At 37.1% G+C, this 23,986-nt stretch overlaps 1 protein-coding gene across 13 annotated transcripts in view; it reads left to right on the top strand.

The window, feature by feature from the left end:
• GPHN (gephyrin) overlaps nt 1-23,986 on the top strand; it is a 524,697-nt gene that overhangs the window by 493,299 nt on the left and 7,412 nt on the right. For all 13 annotated transcript variants that reach the window (XM_044924834.2, XM_044924835.2, XM_044924839.2 and 10 more), the window contains 4 exons: nt 4,074-4,161; nt 13,974-14,047; nt 18,395-18,459; nt 21,635-21,738. In XM_044924834.2, coding sequence (XP_044780769.1) covers nt 4,074-4,161; nt 13,974-14,047; nt 18,395-18,459; nt 21,635-21,738 — 331 coding nt within the window. The remainder of the gene's footprint in view (nt 1-4,073; nt 4,162-13,973; nt 14,048-18,394; nt 18,460-21,634; nt 21,739-23,986) is intronic.

The following is a 23,986-nucleotide window of genomic DNA, read 5'->3' as shown; positions in this document are numbered from 1 at the left end:
CAGTGAATGTTAGACATGGAAAGGACCTAGTCCAAATTTTTATTTTAAAAGTAAGGACAATGAGACTCGAAAAAAATGATGTTCATTTTTCAAAGTCATCTCAGCGGTAGAGACACCTCGATTCTAGGCCCTGACACACTCAAGCCTTCAGTTAACACTTCTGTTTTCTGTCACTGAGCATTTAAATTTTTAGCATTTAACACTGAATCATTGCTTTTATATGTTTTTATGTAATATTGATACTCTCAAAGAACCATGGGTAGGTTACTTACTTCAAGTGAAAGTGGAAAGTGTTAGTAAATCAAGATAAATACTAGTGTTAGATTTATCTTTAAAAATGGTTAATCACTCTCCAAACCTAATTAAAACTGCAGTTTTTAATGACTTAGGAATTAAATGATATCACAGTATCCCTTTAAGACCTGCTGCTCTTTGAGGAAAGGGAAGCAACTGATATATATATGTAAAGCTTAATCTGCTTAATTCCATATCCCTTCCAGTGGCAATGGCGAGACTATATTTCAAATGTAAAAAGTACAGTTTATTAGATATTGATCATCACTATTTGGCATACACAAGTTAGATTTGTATTCTTAGATAACAATGATAAATAGCTATTTTTCTAAAGATAATATAACAAAGTGTCTCTCACAATGTGAATAACTACTATAGTTTAAAAGAATAGTAAAATGAACATAGGTGACCTTGAATCTGTCACTGCCTTTGTGAATTTCATTGACCTCTCTTGTCCTGCCTACATCGTAGAATTGTAAAACTAACACATAAGTGTGAGAGTGTGTTGTTCTTTTAAAATGTGAGAATTACTGTCATTAATTTTATTTCTTAAATATCACTTGATCTTATATATGGAAGTAATGTCATATATAAGACATATAAGGCCGTATTGTGTTCTCATTTTACTCTCCTCTCTTTAAGAAAATTAATGTGCTATGCTCTCTGTTAAACAAAACATAAAATCATGAATTATTTTTAGCCTACTGTAATATCCATGATTATAATCTTTGCTGCCTATTTTTTATCATTATTCAGAGTAATCTCAGTCTTAGAAAGCAAACTCAATTTTTATTTTTTAAAAGTAAAAAGGTTGAGGTGAGTGAATAAAAAATAAATACAGGAAAATATCAGCATTTGTCAGATTTGAGAGATGGATACATGGGTGTTACACTATTATCTTATGTTAGAAATATTTCATCATTTAGAATATATTATGACTCACAAAAAAGAGAGCAAATTTATGACTTGTAAGCAGTCCTAAGTTATGTTTAATCAAATCTTACTTAGTTTTCATCTGAATATAGGATTCAGAATTATGTTGGTTTCATTCCCCAGAAATGTACTAACATGTCCACACACACGTTTTTCTTGTCACCCCAGACAGATCCTCACCTGTTGCCTTAGTGTCCTCTGTTTGATGCTTTTGCACAATCATCTATTCTACTGAGAACTTTCCTTTTATGACATGTCATATGCCTGAAAAAAACTAGACAATTACTGTACTTAGGCACTTGACAAGGAGGCAGAGGTTCTAATCCTAGCTCTGCCCCATACTGCTCCACCTAGCCTTCAATATGCCACTTTGCCACTCTGAATGGCGTTCTCCTTTTCTGTAAACTAGGGATAATTCATACCTGTTCAGGCTACCTCAGAGATTTATTGTGAAATAACAGGTGGAGTTATATCATGCAATATAAGTGAAGGTACAGATCCTCTGACAGTTGCCACACTTGGCTGCCTATCCCTCTAAGCTATGATGTCTTACTGGATCAAACAGGTAGGCAGAGGAAGACAGAGAAGCGCCAGCCCCAGAGTGCTCAGAGCTGTGCTACTGGACACAGTGACCCCCAAAGACCTTTCTGACTTTAAGATTCAGTGATTTTGTGAATCCACCAGCCTCAGAGTAGAAAGCAGCATTGAGCGTATTCTTTGAAACATAATAAATTACAGTAAGGACTTGCTTGGTATAAAAGTCCTTTCAGTTTATTTCTGCAAATTAGAAAATTTCCTGTGGAAAGTTGATGACTCTTCAGTTTTACAAAAATAGGAAAAAATCTTTCCCAGATAATATGAAAACAATAAATAAGGAAACAAATCACAGAAAAGTATGTTTATTTGCAGTCATCAGCTAGCCTGTCCCAGGAACTTTATCCATATACAAAGATGTCAATGTGTATGTCACTGCTACTTAGTTTCCCGTGACTTTACAACCCTGTACAGTCAACATGCTACAAATAAAATAAGATAAAAATGGTGGAATTAGGCTAATGTCTCTTTATACTAGCACAAAATTCTATTATGTGTTGATAATAGTCACTGTCCATTCACCTGAACCACATTCCACATCACCCTGTGTTTGTAACGCTTTACCATTTTCTCCATAGGCCAACCATTTGGCTCAACTTAATGGTTCCAGCAAGGCAAAGGGACCAGAGTGCTGGGCATACAGTAATCAAGAATCCATCACATTCATATCTTATAGTAATTCAATACAGGGGATAATTTGCTTTTTTTCCTTAAAGCAAAATGAAAAAGATTGATGAAAAATCTACTCAAAATACACAGTCCAAGAATACTTTATTATTTTTTTAATTTAAATTTATTTATTTTAATTTGAGGCTAATTACAATATTATATTGGTTTTGCCATACATCAACATGAATCCACCATTTTGAATATATTTCTTCCAAGATGTTCACCTAACCAAGTTAACTTCAAAATCCATTTCAGGGATTTTTTTTAAGTTTTTTTTTTTTTTTTTAATGTTTACATATAAATCCTTCCTTCATTAAATGCCTAGGTATTTTTTGCTGCATAAGCAATTAACTGGATGAATTCAAGGGATCTCTGTGTTATAGATTGAACTTCATGTCAGCCATTTTTCAACTTTTACCATTGTTTTGTCTTCTTGGGAGTTCCTTTACCAGAGCCAAGCAACCTCAAATATACTCATGGACAGACCAGCACTTGGGGTGCAGGAGAGTTCTGTCTAGATTCAGTAAGAGAACCTAATAGTAAATGGAACTATTTAGGCTGAAACCGGCCTGGGTTACTGAGCCATTTGGACTTTTCAAATATAGTTCTATGAATGTATTTGAGGTCCAGTCTGTGATATTCTTCTGTGTTAGTCACCAATATTCTCCTAAATAAAAACTGCCAAATATGCTAAAGTTGAACTCTGCCAAGTTGTTGGGTATGTTTGTGTGATAACTTCTCTCAGTACTTCCAGTAATATCAACAACAACAACCAAACTTCCTTGAAAACTTGTTTTGTACAAGGTTTTATTCCATAAACTTATATGTACTGTTAATTAATCCGCATAACAATCTTCTAGTATCCCCACTTTATAGATGGAAAACTAAGGCAAAGAACGGTTAAGCAACTAACTTACCACTTTTCCAAGGTTCTACATCTCCCAGGTCGTAGCACCAGGGTTTAAACTCAGGCAGTCCAAGTTCAGAGCTCACACTCTTAATCTCTGTGCTGTGTACCTCCCAACTTTGTCTCTTGTAGAGCCTCTTGGGTAGATATCAGGTTTCTTTTCTTACCTCTGTCACTCCTGGATAAAATATGAAATGATGCTCTACTTAAAAATCAGCCCATTTCTTAAGGCCTAATCAAATTAAGTCATATTCCCTCTAAAGGGTCCTAAGTCTCTAGTACCTAGAGTGATCAATTTTCCTGGTATGCCTGAAATTTCCTAGAACATGTAACTTTCATGTTACATGAAACTAAATCCGGGATACTCCTCGGCAAACTGGGAGGGTGAGACAGCCCACTTACACTTCACTGTGTCCCCTCTTTATACCGCCTTGTTATATAGAGCAAAAAGCCCATCAAAGTACCAATAACCACCACTTCTGCACTTACAAGTTTCTTTCTTCACAACAAGTTATGCTCCCACTGCAAAGAGACCTTTCTGATTCCCACTTAATACAGAATTTAGTGCTGTGCTCACGTTAATGCCTACTCACTGAATAGGTGGTTTAGTTTTCAGCAGGCACTGTATATAAGAATCTTTCCTTGTGTGTTAATTTGTCTTTATTTTTTTTTCCAGCCCAGATGACTTACTCAATGCCTTGAATGAGGGAATCAGTCGTGCTGATGTCATCATCACATCAGGGGGTGTGTCCATGGGGGAAAAGGTATGAAAAAATGGGGTTCTTGAAACATAAGATTGATTAACAGTGGTCTGATAGACATCTTGTATCCATAACCAGACCCCTACGAAGTTGGAAATCCACAGGGGTTCAGAAATTCCTGAGCATTCTTAAAGGGATGCAGTACAATAAGTCAGGTCAGACAGCTTACCATCTCAAATTAAATCCAGCAGTGAAGGTGTTAAAGTGTAGATATTAATAGGTATTCTCCATATAGCAGACAGATTGCCGGGATAGTCTTCCCTCAGAGTTTCCTAGAGGTCTTGAGCAGATCGCTGCCATTTTCTCCCAAGATCACAAAACCTAGGGGCTGAGGCCTGCATTGTCACAAAGCTGTAAAAAATACTTTGCATTACCGTCAAACTACCTGAGGGGCTCTGAGCATCATAAGAGCAGACCCTGAGGTTAAGAGTACTTAAGTACTTACATTTCTTATATTTATTATTTCTAGAGAGTGTTTCATGTAAAAGTTTTCTTGGTTGCCAATGAACTTAATTATGGGACAGTAACCATTTAGCAGACCAAAAGTTTGTTTTTCTAGGACATCTAAAGAGGCAGCAAGCTTGTAATTAAAATAGGCTTGGCAGTTGTGGCTCAGTTATGGTAAGAACAGAACACTCAATCTTAACCTTCTTTATTAGTGCTAACAAAGATGTCATTTATCCTAGGGATTTGCTCACAGGTAAACAGCCAATATAGTAAAGCATATTGGTTTTCTTTATTTTACTCTCTGTGTAGTAAGATACTTAAAATAATCCTTTAATTTACTAAGAAGGCGATTTTAAGAACTGGGCATCCCAGAGTATTCCATAGTGTTAGTTTCTCAGTCGTGCCCGAATCTTTGTAACCCTATGGACTGTAGCTTGCCAGGCTCCTCTGTCTGTGGAATTCTCTAGGCAAGAATACTAGAGTGGGTTCCCATTCCCTTCTCCAGGGGATCTTCCTGACCTGGGATTTGAACCCAGGGCTCCTGCATTGGAGGCTGACTATTCACCATCTGAGCCACCAGGAGCTAATAATTGTCCTTCCTACCTCCTCGAGGCAGGAATGAGATGAGAGAAGAACCAGGAAGAAAGAGATAAAGTATCAATGCAGCAAACTCCTACCAGCCTGCAAACTCTAGTCCTCAAAAGAATTCCCATGTACTTCAGTAGCAGAAAGAAAGAAAAGTATAAGTGGGAGAACATCTGTTTTAGCCCAAGGGCTGAGTCTGAAAATCAGTCACTGAAAACACAGGGAAATAAGTCAAACAAAGATCCAGAAGCATTATGTAGCAGACATGAATTTTAAGTACAGAAACTCAGGTATGCAAGAAATTTATTTACTTGTTTAAACTTAAATTCTACTATGAGCACCGATACTATGGAATTGGCAGGAAATTTACTTAAGCCACTGCCGAATTAATTGCCTCCAGGAATTGTACCAAAGAACGAGCAGGGGCTTGAGAGGCAGCAGGGCATCAAGGAGATACACATCTGGTCACCAGTGTTCACTGGATACATCTAGAGTGTCCTTGTCATGTTACCATCTATCTCAGGTCTTTGCTCTTTGGGGGCCATACTAATAGCACTGAGATCAAGGGGGAGGCTGGAAGCCTTAGAGCAGAGGGAAGGGGGTCCTTGCCGCATGTGGGACCCACAGACCCCAAACCTCGTCTCAGCCAAGGGGGAATGACTCTTCACAGTTGCTTCCTTTAAAATATCTCCCCAGCCCCACCTCTTCCTGCTCCAAAAAGCCTTTTCAAAAAGTTTTAATTTTTTATGTATCTGCTTTTTGCCCTAAAAACTAAGGAATTATATGCATTACTATAAATTCTCCACCACCTACAGAATTGTACAATAGCTCAAAGACAATGAAAGGTATATAGATAACCATTAAGGATACCCTAGATTGAACAAGGCAGCGGCAACCCACTCCAGTACTCTTGCCTGGAAAATCCCATGGACGGAGGAGCCTGGTGGGCTGCAGTCCATGGGGTCGCGAAGAGTCGGACACAACTGAGCGATTTCCCTTTCACTTTTCACTTTAATGCATTGGAGAAGGAAATGGCAACCCACTCCAGTGTTCTTGCCTGGAGAATCCCAGGGACGGGGGAGCCTGATGGGCTGCCATCTATGGGGTTGCACAGAGTCAGACATGACTGAAGCAACTTAGCAGCAGTAGCAGCAGATTGAACACCTAGTAATTGTTTCTTCCTATTTCAAAGTCTCTTAATTCTTCCTAGGGCTTCCCTTGTGGCTCAGCTGGTAAAGAATCCGCCTGCAATGCAGGAGACCTGGGTTCGATCCCTGGGTTGGGAAGATCCCCTGGAGAAGGGAAAGGCAGCCCACTCCAGTATTCTGGCCCGGAGAATTCCATGGACTAAATTGTCCATGGAGTTGCAAAGAGTCGGACATGACTGAGCAACTTTTACTTTCAGTTCTTCCTAACAGTGTCTCCCTCACCCCACATGATTAGAAAAAAGGACTGGTCTCATAGGTTTGCCCTGATTATTTAGCACCAAAGGTATTAATTAATCATATAGGTCACCTTGAGTATGGCTCCTAGAGCCATGTAGCGGTAGAATATTAAAACTAATCAACAGTATTCCAAGCAAGCAATTTGTTAAAATGTTTTTTTGTCTCCCTTATTTCATTTAGTCCTATGTTTCTTGTTCTGCAAGATCTTGGCTTAGCAGTCTAAAGCAGACTGCTTCTGCTTCCATTCTAGAGAGTCCTGGGTTTCCTGGTATACAGTCCACTGGTACTGTATAAAAGTGACCTAAGCTGTATCACCTCAGAGGTCTATACCCTAGAGACTATTCTTTGAAGCATCAATTGTTCAAAATTCCTATGAAGGTCCTTTTTCCTAGTGCTCTGGATCTGTCTTTGTTGTAGACACAGACTATTTACTATAGCTTACAGCAGTGCCTTCAGGCCAGCATCAAAGTAAAACAGGAACTTTCCTTAGAAAATAGATATTAAAAGATATTAAAGTAAGACTCTGTATTTGGATACAGTATGTAACAATTTCATAAAAAATTTTGGTCAGTGTTGTCCCTGAAGGTGAAAACACATCATTGACAGTATAAGCATTGTCAAATATCCAGACAGACACTTCCCATAAAGCATATAATTTCTGAAATATTATATTAATGACATTTTACCTGCTTGAATCTAACCTAGCACACAGTGAGCCTCTTCTCAGATGTAACAGTAACTTCCTTTCCATGAAATTCTTATAATGGTAACATCAAACAAACCTATTTCTAATGTCTCTTTTTATAAGATAAAATAACAAACCTTCATGACTTTCTAGGAGCCCTCTAGTACTCTTGCCTGGAAAATCCCATGGATGGAGGAGCCTGGTAGCCTGCAGTCCGTGGGGTCGCTAAGAGTCGGACACAACTGAGCGACTTCCCTTTCACTTTTCACTTTCATGCATTGGAGAAGGACATGGCAACCCACTCCAGTGTTCTTGCCTGGAGAATCCCAGGGACGGGGGAGCCTGGTGAGCTGCTGTCTATGGGGTCGTACAGAGTCGGACATGACTGAGGCGACTTAGCAGCAGCAGCAGCAGCAGTAAATTTCAAACATAGTTTTAGGCTTAAAAAATATTCTGCAATTTTTTTCCTATAGTTTTGTCTGATCTTTAGAAGGGAAAATCAAGAGTTGTCCAAATAAAAAGGGCCCTTGATTAAGATCATGGATATCTAAGAAACAGTTCTTGGTTACCTAATTTTTCAAAGCAACAATAAAATATTTGAAAACAAGCATAGAGAACCTACTTGCTATGGTTTTTTATTTCCTTAAATAATCAAAGACAAAATAAAGTAAACAAAAAGCACAAAAAGGCAGATTACACAAAAAGAAATTTGGTCAGCATTGGTCAGTAAACCCAAGAAGTAAGCTCATGAAAACTTACTGAACTTACTAAAATTTTAATATATACTCAGCTTCATTTCAAACACAGGTATTATAAACCAAGGCAAATCAAAGTCACTTTCAGAGTTTTATCCTTTATTATGCTTTTTTTTAATGTTTTGGAACAACCTGACTCTTTACTTTAGAACTAAGAGTGGTCCGCAGATCCAAGAGTGTCCTTGAGATTCTTTAAGCAGATCTGCAAGGTTAAAACTATCCTCATAATAAAACTAAGTCTTTATCTGACTTCTTTATTTTCCTTCTCTCATGAGTGAATAGCAAGTTTTCCAGTGTGGAAGATGTATGATCTCATCAGACTGAATACTGAAGCAAATAAGAGAATCTACCTGACTAATCTTAAGCTGAACATTAAAGAGAGTTTTTAATTATAAAATGCATAAACAATAAATTACTTATGTTAACATGAAGTAGTTCGTCATTGCTATTTCCAGATGAACCAACAAATAAATACTTTTAACTTCCTAGTTTTTATTTCTAACACAGTAAACATTGATAGACATAAGCCACATAAACAAAAGCTCAAGGATCCTTAATGGATTTTAATTTAAGAGAATATAAAGGGTCCTGAGACCAAATATTTTGAATATTGGATGTCTTTAATTTTTTTCCTTGAAAAATGAAAGAACATGCATAATTATACTTGTCTGTCATATTACTCCAACATTTAAGAAAATAACTATGTCTATCTCATAGTGAAAACTAGGGGACATAGATAATTGACAACTCATATGTAACCATTTTAGCAGACTAGCCAAGTTCATATACACACAGAATACAGCTTTGTAGAGCAGATACCTCCCCTTTTTAACCTTCTTAATGGAGCAAAAATGAAAACATATTCATTAACACAACCCAAAGGTATATCCTCCCTATGGCATATTAAAATAATAGGCAAAGTACATTAGCTTAAAGTTATGTTTAGTAAACAGTGATCCAGTGTTCTATCTTACTTAGAAATCATCTAGGTTTCCCATGATTGTTCATTAATTAACCAATTTAATAACTTCAAGATTTTAAATTACTGAAAGATCTTGAAAATTATTTTCAAGCTGACATTCTACAAACATAATTACTATTGAAATTAAAAGTTTGTCAGAATAATGATTCAATTTCATTGAACCAAATTTTAGATTTTATATAAGAATTACATTAGCTTCTTTGATGAATTAATCTATATAATTTTAGAAAAAAACAAACCCGGGCAAAATAAAATGCATTTTCCTACATAACACTGATAAATAAGAGAAAGAGCATGGCTGGATTTACTTATTAACCAAAATAATAAGCTAGTCTCATTTGCCAAAGATTTACCTTAACTGTGTAAACTTTGATTCTTGAAATTGTAAGAAGAATATTTTTTTTTAGCATAGCATATTTAAAATATTATAAATTTTCTTATTATCTGAATAATTAGGAATTTTAGGAATATTCTATTTATGTAAGTACTTAATCTCTCTAAATCAATTAGATTTGATTTAAGAGACAATAGAAGTGTTTTGCTGTGTTGGTTTTTCTCCCCTCTGGCAAAGCAAAGTTTATTGTGGGCCTGTGGTTAGAGCTCTTCTCTCCAAGTCCTAGGAAACCAGAGTTGGGAGTGAGAGGCTCTTGTGTTGCTCCCACCAGGGGCAGAGACAGGTAGGAGACACCCTGAATCTGCAGTGTGCCCTGAGAAAGGCCCACTTTGCATGGTGGTCTTATGGTCATATAATTTATGAATATCCTCCAGAAGTAGGAAAACATTTCACAGTCTCAAAGCAAGATAAATGGCTTTCTGGATCAGACACATAGTCACACAACCACGTAAAGAATATATAGCTTCATCTCTACAATTTCAATGACACAGTAAGAGTAAACACAGAAACAAACAAAAAACTACTCAGTCTAAAAATAAAGAGCTATTTTCCTTCCCAGAGGAAGGAAAAAATTCTTCATTGATTTAGGTTCAAAATAACAGTAAGACAAATAAACTCATAAAACCAACAAACCAGATCTTCTGTCTCCTCTTACCCAACAGAGAATAGATTTCAATCATCCATTTATAGGAGTCACCAAATGGTGAGATCATAAAACCAAACTCTCAATCACTGCTGCTACAAGGGGGACTACCTTAACGACCATGCACAGAAACAGAAATAGAACCAAAATTAATAGAGGAGGCCAAAGTAGAGAAACCAGCATTTAGCAGTTTTCAAGTTTTATTGCTGCTTGGCATTCACTGCAGAAACCAAGGAAAAATGTATCCAGGTTTAAACCACCCATAAAGTACACTTTTCTGACAATCGACTTTACTTGGCTTTGTCAGAGAAATCAATATGGCGTCTCTGTGGAGCCTTCAGAATCGTTAAGGTATAGTTTTTTAAAGATAAAATCATGAATTTCATAAATATATATATTATAAAATTAACATGTGTCAAAGATTTTATTTAACTCATTAATTAGTGAAGGAACTAGTAAGATATTACAACTGGTTCTAAGAATTCAAAAAACACAGACACAGATAGGTAGTCCAAAATGCTGAAATCAGTTTTCTAATAGATGTAAAATTGTTCTATATCTGGAGGAGACTAGTCAATTACAACTCTACTGACAGAATTAATTTTTATTTCTTTGGATACTAATCATGTTCACTATTATTTTTCTGCAGATTAATTTTTGTAGAATAGCTCAAAGATAGCGAAAGGCACAAATAACCCAGAAGGTTATTTGGACACCAGATAATCTTTTTTACCCATTTCAAGTCTTTCACAATTTTTCTGACATTGTTTGTTCTTGCTTAAATTGAGTGAAAGACCAGTCTTCTTCATTCATTCGTGTTTCTTCTTCATATCTGGATCTAGCTTTCAGAACATCAGAGATCCTTGCTGTTTCTGGAGATAGAAAAAACAAGAGCAATGATGATTCTCAGGCTTTATTGCTATGCCTGGTACAAGCTTTCTGTCAAAAGAAACATGAAGCATTTCATGTTCAAAACAGAATTGAAAAGGGGCATTTTTTACAACAGAGATGTTTTTTTCAAGAAAAATAAAATACTTTCATTCATTTAGCAAATATGTAATGAGTGTATATGCTTTCCAAAGTCTGTATCATTATTCTTAGAGAACCCTGCATGTATGGCCTCTGCCTGTCTCTTCAGCCTCCCCTTATGCCTTTCCCATGCTCATTCACTACCTTCCATTGTCTTTTCAGTTCTAGACACACTCTTTACTGCTCTAGAAGCTTTTGTATATACTTTTCTCTGCCTGGAATTCTTGTCCCTCCACACTTCTCATGACTGAGTCCTCCTCATCCTCACCACCTGTTTTAAAGCAGTCTTTCCTTTTTCTCCACTTCACACCACTGTTCTCTATACTAGCACCTGCTTTTTTCCTTCAGAGTATATTCCTCACTGGTTTGCTTGTTTTAGGCTGTCTTCCCCACCAGTAAACTATAACAGGACATCTTTGTGCCAGGGACCTTGTCTGTCTGGTTCACTAGTGAGTCTCTAACACAAATAGAATTCCTGATACATAGTTCAGTTCAGTTGCTCAGTCATGTCTGACTCTTTGCAACCCATGAACCGCAGCATGCCAGGCCTCCCTGTCCATCACCAACTCCCAGAGTCCACCCAAACCCATGTCCATCGAGTCGATGATACCATCCAACCATCTCATCCTCTGTCGTCCCCTTCTCCTCCTGGTCTCAATCTTTCCCAGCATCAGGGTCTTTTCAAATGAGTCAGCTCTCCGCATCAGGTGTCCAAAGTACTGGAGTTTCAGCTTCAACATCAGTCCTACCAATGGACACCCAGGACAGATCTCCATTAGGATGGACTGGTTGGATCTCCTTGCAGTCCAAGGGACTCTCAAGAGTCTTCTCCAACACCACAGTTCAAAAGCATCAATTCTTCAGCACTCAGCTTTCTTTATAATCCAACTCTCACATCCATACGTGACTACTGGAAAAAACATAGCCTTGACTAGACGGACCTTTGTTGACAAAGCAATGTCTCTGCTTTTCGATTTGAAGCAAGAAAGTGTGATAACTGACAGCAATATAGACTTGTAGGAATGTTGAAAGAGATTGAGGAAGAGGAATGGGGCTGGTGGGAAACAGATTGCCTGATAAGAGCAATGATTGGCAAAAGAAGGCTAGAAAATATCAAAACAAGAATCCTAGCTATGATCATTTAAAAGATGAGATTTATTTCTGGAGACCATGGAGTTGTTGAAGTGTTATATGGTGATTTGATCAGATTTGTCTTTCTCACTACTGTCGAGGGAATGAATTGGAGAATTGGCAGAGAGGCCTGTTTCAGTAATTCAGGTGAGATGATGTTGCCTGAGAAGATGGAGAGAAGGAAATAGCTTTAAAAAATAAAGTGTCTCATAACTTGTGAAATATTTAATATTTTAGTAGGATACTAGACTCTCTTGAATTAGTGAGCAGGAAACTCAGTAACAGAAGTTGTATTACTTTGGAGAAATTTTTTAAACTGCTATTTTTTTCTTTATATCTACAAAACCAACTACAAGACACTGTTGCCTTTCCTTTCCAAAGATCAGGTTTTGTCAGATTGCTCTGGATTGATCATAACCTTAGGTTGGTTGTGTTTGTAGTCGCAGAATATGAAGTTGGAGCAATTAAACTCCCTTGACTTTCTGTTTAGAGCTCCCTCCCTAAGTTTTTAGTTGACTTATTTAGACTCGGTAATCTTGGGACTGTGAGGAAAGCTGAGCGCTGAAGAATTGATCCTTTTGAACTGTGGTGTTGGAGAAGACTCTTGAGAGTCCCTTGGACTGCAAGGAGATCCAGCCAGTCCATTCTGAAGGAGATCAGCCCTGGGATTTCTTTGGAAGGAATGATGCTAAAGCTGAAACTCCAGTACTTTGGCCACCTCATGCGAAGAGTTGACTCATTGGAAAAGACTGATGCTGGGAGGGGTTGGGGGCAGGAGGAGAAGGGGACGACAGAGGATGATATGGCTGGGTGGCGTCACTGACTCGATGGACGTGAGTCTCAGTGAACTCCGGGAGTTGGTGATAGACAGGGAGGCCTGGCGTGCTGCGATTCATGGGATCGCAAAGAGTCGGACACGACTGAGCAACTGACCTGAACTGAACTGAATCTTGGGTAAACTCCAATACTTTAGCCACCTCATGCGAAGAGTTAACTCATTGGAAAAGACCCTGATGCTGGGAGGGATTGGGGGCAGGAGGAGAAGGAGATGACAGAGGATGAGATGGCTGGATGGCATCACCGACTCGATGGACATGAGTTTTAGTGAACTCCAGGGGTTGGTGTTGGACAGGGAGGCCTAGCGTGCTGCGATTCATCGGGTCGCAAAGAGTCGGACACGACTGAGCGACTGAACTGAACTGAACTGAACTGAACTGAATCTTGGGTAAATGTCCAAGTCTCTCCTCAAGGAATCCACATTAGTTCAAGCTCATTAAGCAGAACAGCATGGGATGCATACACATAGCTTCCCTGCCCAAGCACAACTTCTTAAGCCATATTTATTAACATCCTTTCTCAGACAAAATTCTATCCTAAAAGAGAGACAATAGCCTATCAAGTAATAATTTGTATGTTAATGTGGTTCTTTGGTGTACTCTCTAACTACTCCTATTGGAACGTTCTTTTTATGAGGGAAGGAACATTGCCTCTTTTGTTCAAGGCTGCATCTCCCTGTATATTGATTGATATTCAGCATACATATATTATACTTGATAAATATTTACTGAATGAGGAATGAAGAAATAGTTGTCATAAATCAACTTCACTAAAATAGGTGTTTCTTTTCATTTCAATCTTATACATTTTTTTTTCATTTAAAGTCTGAAAGTCTGATATTGAAATGTTTGAAAGTAAAGTGATTATTTTTCATATTTGCAGGACTATCTCAAGCAGGTGCTGGACATTGATCTTCATGCCCAGATCCATTTTGGCAGGGTTTTTATGAAACCAGGGTATGAAAATAATCTTGTTATCTAATATATGGGTTGGTTTGGCTTGCTTTGACTAACAAAGTTTTTAAATGCTTTCCTATTACATTTTCTATTATGGATTATTTATTCTAATAAAGGAATGTTACAGTATTACAGTTCTTTGAAAAAGTATATATCCTATCTGAAATGGGAATTCATCTTCTTTATTAAACACTGAATCTGGTTTAAAAAGAAGCAAAGCAACTTTCCAAACCTTTTCTCCTTTTAATTCCCATGTCTAGTTCCTTCCTTCTCTTTTTCGTCTCTTTCTCTCACTTAAAAACATTTTAGTATGAAAATTCTCAAACATACACAAAAGCAGAGAGTATAATGAAACCCCCTGTACCCCATAACCCAGCTTCAGTAATTATCAACATTTCTCCTTAATTGTTTTATCAATCCCTTCCTTTACCTTTTTCGGAGAGCAGAGGGTTAGATGGTTTTAAAACAAATTCTAGATGTGGCATTTTAGTATACACCTCAAATATTAATAATAACAGCAGTATTATCTTATATAATCACAATGGTATTATCTCACCTAAAAAAATAAATAAGAACACCTGAATATCATCTAATTCCCCAATCATATTTGAAAAGTCTCCCAAATGTCAAGGAAGAGTATGCCTTCTTATATATGTTTTATTTGAATTAGGATTTGAGTTAGGTCTACTCAATGTATTTGGTTGTTGACTCTCTATTAAACAAGAACATTTAATACCCGCCCCCGCTCCCACATTTTTGGTATGCCATTGACTTGTTACAAAAACTGAATCCTTTGTCCTTGTGAATAGGTTTGGCTGATGGCTTCCTTGTGGTGGTGGTTGACTTGTTTCTCTCTCTCTCCAGTATATTCTGTACACTAGAAGTTAGATCTAAAAGTTTGATTAGATTCAGATTCACTTTTTTTCTTTGCAAGAATACTTCATGAATAGTATTTCATAATGCTTACTACCTCCAAAGAGGAAAGAAAAATAAACACATACCTAGATCTTGCATATCTCCTAAAAATTAATAACTCCCTGAGGATTGGCTAGGGGTTTTGTGATCCATAATAAATCCTCAAAGAATGCAAACATTGGTGTTGATAAAATGTGTGTGGCCATGTATTTAAGCAATAGCCTGTCTGTTCAGACCGCTGCTGCTCTCTAAGTCTGTGATACATAAACATAAAAACAGTGTTGAAAGGCCTCAGTGTGTGGGTGAGCATTTCAGCACGCCTCCTTGCTATCTGGGACAACAGTGATGATGCTTTAGTTCAGGGTTATACTCTGATGGGTGTTCATGTGAACCCTGAGAGTAGAGGTGGGACCTACCAGTTATTACAAGTGAGCTGTAATAGCAGAAATAGCCGGGAAATAGCAGAAATTTCTAGAAAGAAGCCTTTTTTAAGTGTCAAGCAAGCCCTCCTGGTCTCCCTGATTTATTGGGCACCTCATGTCAGTTCTAAGACAGGGATTGGGCTTTATGTTTAAGTATCAAGTTAAGATAATCCCTAAAGCCTTTCCACAATCTAACAGAATTCAGAATTCTTAGTGTTGTATTTCTGTAGTTGCTCCAATATGGCCTCCACTGACAGGACCTTTTTACTATTGAAGCTGTTGCATTGGGATCATTCTTACTAAGAATATTTTGTCTTAAGCAAATATCTTTATGCTATGAGTACACACGGACTTTTTAAAATTCCTGTCCCCATGGGCAGTACTAATATGATTAGAATACAGAGAACATCCCATGAGTACATCAATGTACTTCTCACTAACTGCAAAAATTGAATTGATTATTTCTCTACAGTGAGAAAGAAGCTGACATTACTTGCCCTCACCTCTAGGGGAGAAATTTTGTGTAATATCTACTATTGAAATTAATCTCAGCACCTATGATATATAATAAGTACTCATTTTATTTTTAATCTGTTATTACCATTCACTTCAGCTGTAGGAGTTCATCAGTTCCTACTGTTTATTCTCTTGCCTTAAAGTTTAAAAGCTGTTACATTCTGATCTCAAGAGGGAAAAGAACAACAGGTGTTAAGTTTTAAGGAAAGAGCTTTCCAGATCCTAAACAGAAACTTCCTAGTCTAGCAATAAGGCATAATAGCAGTGCACAGTTACAAAATGTTTTATTATAATGGGGTCTTTTAAAATGAGTATCTTTAGAGAAATCACAGTGCCTGTCTGCAAGATTCAAAAGATGATCTAAAGTAGCTTCAGATACATAGAGGGAAGGTGTCATGTGTTCCCTACTCACTCTTAGTGTTTTAGTTTGCTATAAAAAAGTGGTTTAGAACTTTAAATGGACTTCCTTTAATTGGCCAGAATTTTATACTGTCTGAAGATAAGAATTTAAAGTAATTGCTACTTAATAGTAGAACAAGAAGAAATATAAAAAGCTGAAGAACAATTTAGCTTTGCTCTTCCCACATACAGTGCATTCAGAATGCAATTAACCTCTTTCATTTTAGACAAAGAGATACTCAAAAAGCATTTGGAATATTATCAACCAGATCTACCAATCACGGTTTTTATGGGTCATCTGCAGTGAACATAGCTGTAGTCAAAATGTACCTTGGAAATTATTTTCATCACACAGTAACAATAATCGCCAAATAACCTATCTATAAATAGATAAGACAGTCTAATCTCTGTTTTCTAAAATACACCAAAGAATCAAGAAGTAAGCAAAAAAGGAAGGCCTCAGTAGCCAAAAATAGATGTTATGAAACCAATATAGTAACACTTAACAACATACCCTATGAGAGCCTTATCTAATTATGAACCATAATGTTAGAAAAACCTTGGTTCAAATCTTTGTTTCCCCATTTTGTATCTGAGTGATTTTGGCTAAATCACTTAATCTCTGAGTCTCATTTTCATCATCTATAATGGAATAATAATTGTCACCTCATAGGATTTTTTATAGAATTAAATGAAATAATGGATATAGTGCTTAGATGTTTCTTTAAAAGTGGTGGTTTCTATTATTATTATTATTATTATCATTCTAACAATATAGCTATTACTACTCTCTGGTTCCCAAACCTAAGGCCAGCTTTAAGGGTCGAGATGATGGCAGTCTCAAATGAGGGGACCCCAGAAAAATAAAACACTAGGGGGAGAAAAAGCAGAAGCAAGAACTGTAGAAACATCGCAGCGCATGCTGTTGTGTTATGGTTTAATATTGTGGTATTAAACCCAGTATCACTGTGTCATAGCAGTGTAGAATTGGTTAATAATGACGGCTGCGAGTCATCAGAAATGTTCATGTTCATCCTTTTACTGCAAAAGGTTGTGCGTGAGTGATCCTTTTCTCATTCAGCTCATCAGTGAAAATAGTAAAAAGGAAAACAGTTTGGGTAGTTTTTTTAGTTATGTGGAAATTTCAGCATTCCCTAAAATTTTGCATCATTCAAGTTTCATTTATATAGTAAAAATTTTAGCTGAGAGTCTGTGTGAAGGGTAGTCTATAGAAAAAAAAAAAAATCACTCTTATTTACTGCCCTCCGCCTTCATGCCACTGACACCCCTCCCCACACCCCTGTGATGAGGATTCCTGTCAGACCCTTAAGGAAACATAATTTGAGAATATTTTAAAATTATTATTGCTTTAAGGGCACTCAAAGCCGATGCACTGGGACAACCCAGAGGGATGGGATGGGGAGGGAGGTGGGAAGGGTTTCAGGACAGGGGGACACATGTACACCCGTGGCTGATTCATGTCAATGTATGGAAAAAACCACCACAATATTGTAAAGTAATTAACCTCCAATTAAAATAAATTAATTAAAAAATAAACTTTAAAAATCGTTATTGCTTTAATTTTGTTCTAGTCATGATATTTTGTTTTGATGTTTCAAAAACTTCCCTTCATAGGGAAGCTTTTATATTTATTGCTGAGTATAGTCTTAAAGGGCTGAGAAATACTCATCTTCAACAGTAGGCGGTTGTCTGATAGACATGTCTTACCAGATAGTCGTCTGATAAAAAGAATGATTGTTACTGGTCAGCAGGAAATAAACGCATTAGAAATTGTTAAACTAAAGGGCTAGAGAAACTGGGGTTGGGATACACTTCTTTGGCACTGGCAAGAAGGAAACAAAGTGAACTACAGAAAACCAGGAAGCCTTGGTTAAAAACAGAAGATGCTAAAAACAAATTAATTTAATTGTGCTTCACTGCAGGTTATAAAGGTTTAAAGGAGAGTCAACAGAAAAGTATTTTTAGAGAGTAAGTGATCTGTGTGAAGGACCATATAACAAGAAAACTGCAGTATTTAATTTACTCATCAAACTGCTTAGCAGTCACTAACAAATATCCTATATTTTTCTTCTAGCCTGCCAACGACATTTGCAACTTTAGATATCGATGGTGTAAGAAAAATAATCTTTGCACTACCAGGTAAGAATAACTTAAATACTTTCTTTTGCTTTTTCTGGAAAAATAACCAAAATCTTTTTGTGCCCTAGGTGAGCAGTCCCCTATCAGAGCACATGATTTGGAATCTGAAAGACCTGGGCTCAAGCCCCAGCTTTGCATACTGTATGACCTTGAACAAATCACATAATCTCTCTGAAGCTATTTCTTCATCTATAAAATGGGGCAAATATATGCTTCATAGGGTTTGTGCAAAAGTCAAATTAGATAGTACCTTTCAAAGCACAATTCAGACCCTAAGATGATAAGTGTTACCTGTCACTACATCTTTCTGGGGCACTCACAGGACACTGGTCAAAGTTAGCGATGTAATCATCTCCCACAGCTATTGTGCTCAAAGGGCCCTGAATCACCCCTGCAGATACTAGAACAACAGCAACAACGGAAATACAACATTGCATCTACTTGTTATTTTTTTCAACTTCTAATATTATCCTCTGATCTGTAAGCAATGTTCCATTCTCTATTTTTTGGCATAGATTCCTTCCAAAAATAACCTACTTATCCCTTTCAGATGTAGAAGTCTGGTGGCTTTGGAATGCTTATTTGCTTTTTTATAGTTAATAAATCTCAGAGATAGAAAGAAAAGGCAGGCAAAAAATTTTAGAACTTTAAAAACATTTTTAAAGCCCCTTATCTATAAGCATAAAAGAGGTTTGATTGCTGTCATATTAAGAGAGAGGACATGTAAGTAAAGTTTTAGTTCTCAAAATTTATCTGTGGTGTAAAGCTCCTTAAGGCCTTTAATATAGCCCTAGATACTCTGAACACCATTATGTAGAGAAAGGATAACCTCTTTCTAGCTTCATTTTGCTTAGAAGAGACTGTTTATGTTGTCTACAAATGATATGACTTGACCTACGAAGTATGTTGTAGTGGGAGCCTGTTTTGCCATTACAAAGTGTTGTTTATCTGCCAAAGAAGTTGCAATTAAATAGCCTACTTTTCAAATTGCTCCTCTGAGATTTTCTATGCTCAGCCTGAAGGTACCAAAAGAGGGCAGCAACAATTCACATGTTCAGATTGTAAAACCAGCAAAGTGGTTCTTTTTACAAGGATTTGAAAACTCAGAATCGGATTTTGCAAGTCTTGTGTATCTACTTGTTCTTTTTTTAACTTTTTAAACTTACTCTAGTAACATGTGTTCACCGTAAAACATTAGAAAATACTTAGATAAACAATAAAAAATGTTATCCATAATCTCCCTTACCCTAAATAACCACTATTTTCAGATTTTTGGTGTTGGTTCTTCCAGTCTCTTTTTTAACATTGACCAATTCATTTTTTTATAGAGTAATTTTATCAAGCAGTAACATTACAGGAATACTGTAATCATTGTTGAGCTTTTTTTCTTTTTTCTTTTTTTTGCTTTCCCAGAAAACTTTCCATCTGTTTACATTTTGATTGAAGAGTAAAGCAGTTAATTATCACTAAGAGTCTGCTATCCTGTGGAACAACTCAGAAAAACAACAGTTTTTTCTACTGGAATAATTGTGTCACTCATCACTTTACAATTTTAAAAAAATCTCTTTTTAACTGCTTTTGTAGGTAGAAAAAAATTAAAGGTAGGGTTTTAGCTAGTAATAGGCTAAACCAGCCATTGCCTTTTATTTTGATGATGAAATTAGCATCACATAACCAGGCCAAGGGAATCTAAAAGCCCAAGCCATTCCCTACCCCCCACTACACACACACACACACACACACACACACACACAGTCACATATCACGGTATAAAAGTATCAGTAAAATTATAATTTTAGAACCAACAGGGATATTGAGACTCATGTTGTCCAAACTTTTTATTTTGTGATTGAGTGAAGTTAGACCTAGAAAGGTTTGGAACTCTTGCCGGGGTCACACAGCTTTGTTAGTTAACAATACCACACAAGAAACTAAATCTGTTATTCTCCTCTCAGTCATTTTTTCATAGCTCACCTTACCTGCCTTTGAAGTGCATGACACACCCAGATTTCTTCTTGGAGAAGTACAATTGAATTCCTCAAATTTTTCTTTTAACTGTGAAAGAACTTGGCATTTGTGTTATTCTGCTCAGGCTGCCAAAGCAGAATATCACAGACTGGGTGGCTTAAACAACAGAAATGTATTTTCTCACAGTTCTGGAGACTAGAAGTCTAAGCTCAAGGTGCCAACTCAGTTGGTTTCTGTGGAGCTCTTTCTCCCTTGCTTGCAGATGGCCAGTTTCTCCCAACACCTCCACATGACCTTTTCTTCTGTGTACACTCCTCATGTTTCTTTTTCTTTTTATGAGGACACCAGTCCTATTGGATGAGAACCTCACCCTTACAATCTCATTGAACTTCGCATGCATGCTAAGTTGCTTTAGTTGTGTCCGACTGTTTGCGACCCTATGGACTGTAGCCCACCAGGCTCCATGTGTCGATGGGGTTCTCCAGGCAAGAGTACTGGAGTGGGTTCCCAGGTCCTTCTCCAGGGGATCTTCCCTACCCAGGGATTGAACCTATGTCCCTAACCTCTCCTGCATTGACAGGCGGATTCTTTACCATTTGGCGCCACCAGGGAAGCCCATTTAACCTTAGTTACTTCTTTAACAGTCCTATCTCCAAATACAGTCACATTGGAGGGTTAAGACTTCAACATATGAATTTGAGGGAAACATAATTCAGTTCCTAACAGTATTCACCTTCAAATCCTTCACATTTTAAATCATTTCGTTTTATATGTTTTAATTTAAAGAAATTTCTGGGTAGGGAGGATTATGGATAAATTTCTTTATGCTTATCCCACTTGCTAATATTTTTTTGCACTGAGTATGTATTACTATGTAATTTTATGCCATTTTAAAAATAGCAAGTACAAACTGATTAGTAAGGGCTTCAATGTATGGCTCTCAGGAAAGCAAAAATAAATGATGTTCAGCAGCTTCTGTGCATCAGAAGTCTGTGTTTCACTGGTAAATCCAAATGTTTACACACAGTCAGCCATTTGGTTGACTATGGCTCTATTCTGGCATTCGTTTGGATTCGAGGTGATTCAAAAGAGGAAGGCTAGTGATTAGTCACTTCATTCCCTTTGATACCTGAACGTGTAGACATTCATGATTTTTTTGGCAAATTTCTATGTGTATACTATAAATAACTGCTTGGTTGACTTCCAGGGAATCCTGTGTCAGCCGTGGTCACCTGCAATCTCTTTGTTGTGCCTGCGCTGAGAAAGATGCAAGGCATCTTGGATCCTCGGCCAACCATCATCAAAGCCAGGGTAATGTTTGCTAATGACCAGAAACCAAAACTGAAGCCTAGTAACAAATCAGGATATGATTTTTTAACTGCCCAAAACAAACATCTAGAATTTTATGTTGTTGTTGTTATTCAGTCACTCAGTCATGTCCTACTCTGTGTGACCCTCTGTAGCATACCAGGCTTCCCTGTCCTTCACCATCTCCCAGAGCTTGCTCAAACTCATGTTCATTGAGTCAATTTCGAGGGAACATATGATTATATACCTCTCTTCATGATAGAAAACAAAGGGAAAGGAGTCCCCTTTATTCCCTTTCCACATTATTCCATGACTCCTAAAGGGAATAATTTTCTTCAGCTAGAAGTCCATTTAGGAATGGATATGTAATGACAAAATGGTCAATAGAATACTAAACTAATACTAAACCCTATGGAAGGAGGGATAAAAATTCCCTTTTCCCTAGGTAGACTTACAGAGAATAGCAATTTATTTGATCACTTTTTCTGTGACCCCACTGATCAATTTTAAACAGTTCAGAAAAAGACAGTTAAAGGACTAGAAAGAGAAAAAGAAGGAGAGGGTGACCATATTGTTTGGAAAAGGACTACTAAGGCTGAGGAGTTATACCTGCAGTGAAAGTCAGTCAGAAACTACAGTCCCCTTCTCACCACACTAACTCCAACTTGATTTACTACTAGTCAACTAACTATGTAATATAGTTTCTGTGTAACTAATGAACAATTTACCTGGCAATTTAAACTAATCCTAAGCCAGTGCTTTTCTTTCTTTTAAGATTTACTGAGGTATAATTTATATATACCAGTTGCACGTGTTTAATGTAGACATTTTGAAAAATTTGGACAAACACAAACACGCATGATACCGTCACCACAACGTCCATCGCCTCCAGAAATGCCCTTGTGTTCTTTGATTTGTTTCATGGTAAGAGCATTTAATGTGAAGACTATCCTCTTAAAGGATCTTAAAATGCACGGTACTACATAACTATAGGTAATATACTGTACAGCAGATCCCTTAGAGCTAATTCACCTTGTATAACAGAAACTGTATATCCATTAAGCAACAATTTCCCGTTTCCTCCATCCCTCAGCTCCTGACAATCACTGTTCTATCTTTTGCCTCTGTGAGTCTGTTTTAGATACTTCCTGTAAGTGGAATCTGGCAGTACTTTTGTAACTAGCTTATTTCACTTGGTATGATGTCCTCTAGGTATATCCATGTTGCCTCATGGGAAACAGTATGGAGTTTCCTCAAAAATTAAAAGTAAAACTATCATATGATCCAGCAGTCTCACTTTTGGATATATGTCCAAAAGAATTGAAATCAGGATCTCAAAGAGATATTTGCACCCCACCATTCGTTGTAACATTATCCTCTATAGCAAACATAAGGAAGCAACCCAAATTTCCAACAACAGATGAACAGATAAGGAAAATGATGTATATGTGTACAATGGAACATTATTCAGCTTTTAAAAAAGGTTAGTCATTGATCTTCACAAGATATAATTGAATGCTTGTTATGTGAGAATATTATGGCCTGTAGTTTGATTTAAAACAGATATTGAAAATGATAGAACTATCTATGATTTATAAGAAGTATAAGCCAGTTTTATTATTACTAGGAGATGAAAATTATAACTAGGTTATAGAAACTTTGGGAAAATGAAGTTGAAACTGATCTGTACCAGCATGCATAAGAATTTTAATGTTACATGATAAATTTCAGATGATTTGTGGGGCAAATGAGCTCAAGCTCCTCTCTTTTAGACTAATGAAATCAGTGCTTATAACTTCTCTAGTACTTTTAAGAGTTAGTGTCAAGGTCCTTTAAAACCACTCTTTGGAAGCTTTGACAAGACTCAAGCAGAGTCCAGGCCCTCAGTATCCGCCAGGGCCTAGAGCATGTCACCTGGGGCCTCCACTCAAATAGAATCCCCTTTTGTTATCTGTTTTCTCACAAACTCTCTTCTCTAGTCTGTGCAGCAATTAGTCCAACCTCTCCCCCCGAGTCTCCTGAAGCTTTCACCTTCCCATATTATCACCAGCAAATGTTCCAAACACATTCAGGTTTCGGCAGTTGTCTAAAAGTCTTCTTTTGTGCCTGACCTCTTATCTTCAGTTGCTTTATTTCCATAATTCTTGATAATTTTAGTTTTGCTTCAGCCGCTCACATGCCTGTCCTTTTCAATGCCATGAAGTGCTCCATCTCAAAACTCACCAACTCTGGTATACAGTTCAAGAACAAT

The sequence above is a fragment of the Bubalus bubalis genome, chromosome 11, assembly GCF_019923935.1.
Source record: "Bubalus bubalis isolate 160015118507 breed Murrah chromosome 11, NDDB_SH_1, whole genome shotgun sequence".
Lineage (NCBI taxonomy): Eukaryota > Metazoa > Chordata > Mammalia > Artiodactyla > Bovidae > Bubalus > Bubalus bubalis.
Note: the sequence above shows the minus strand (reverse complement) of the source record. Positions and strands in the feature narration are given on the sequence as shown.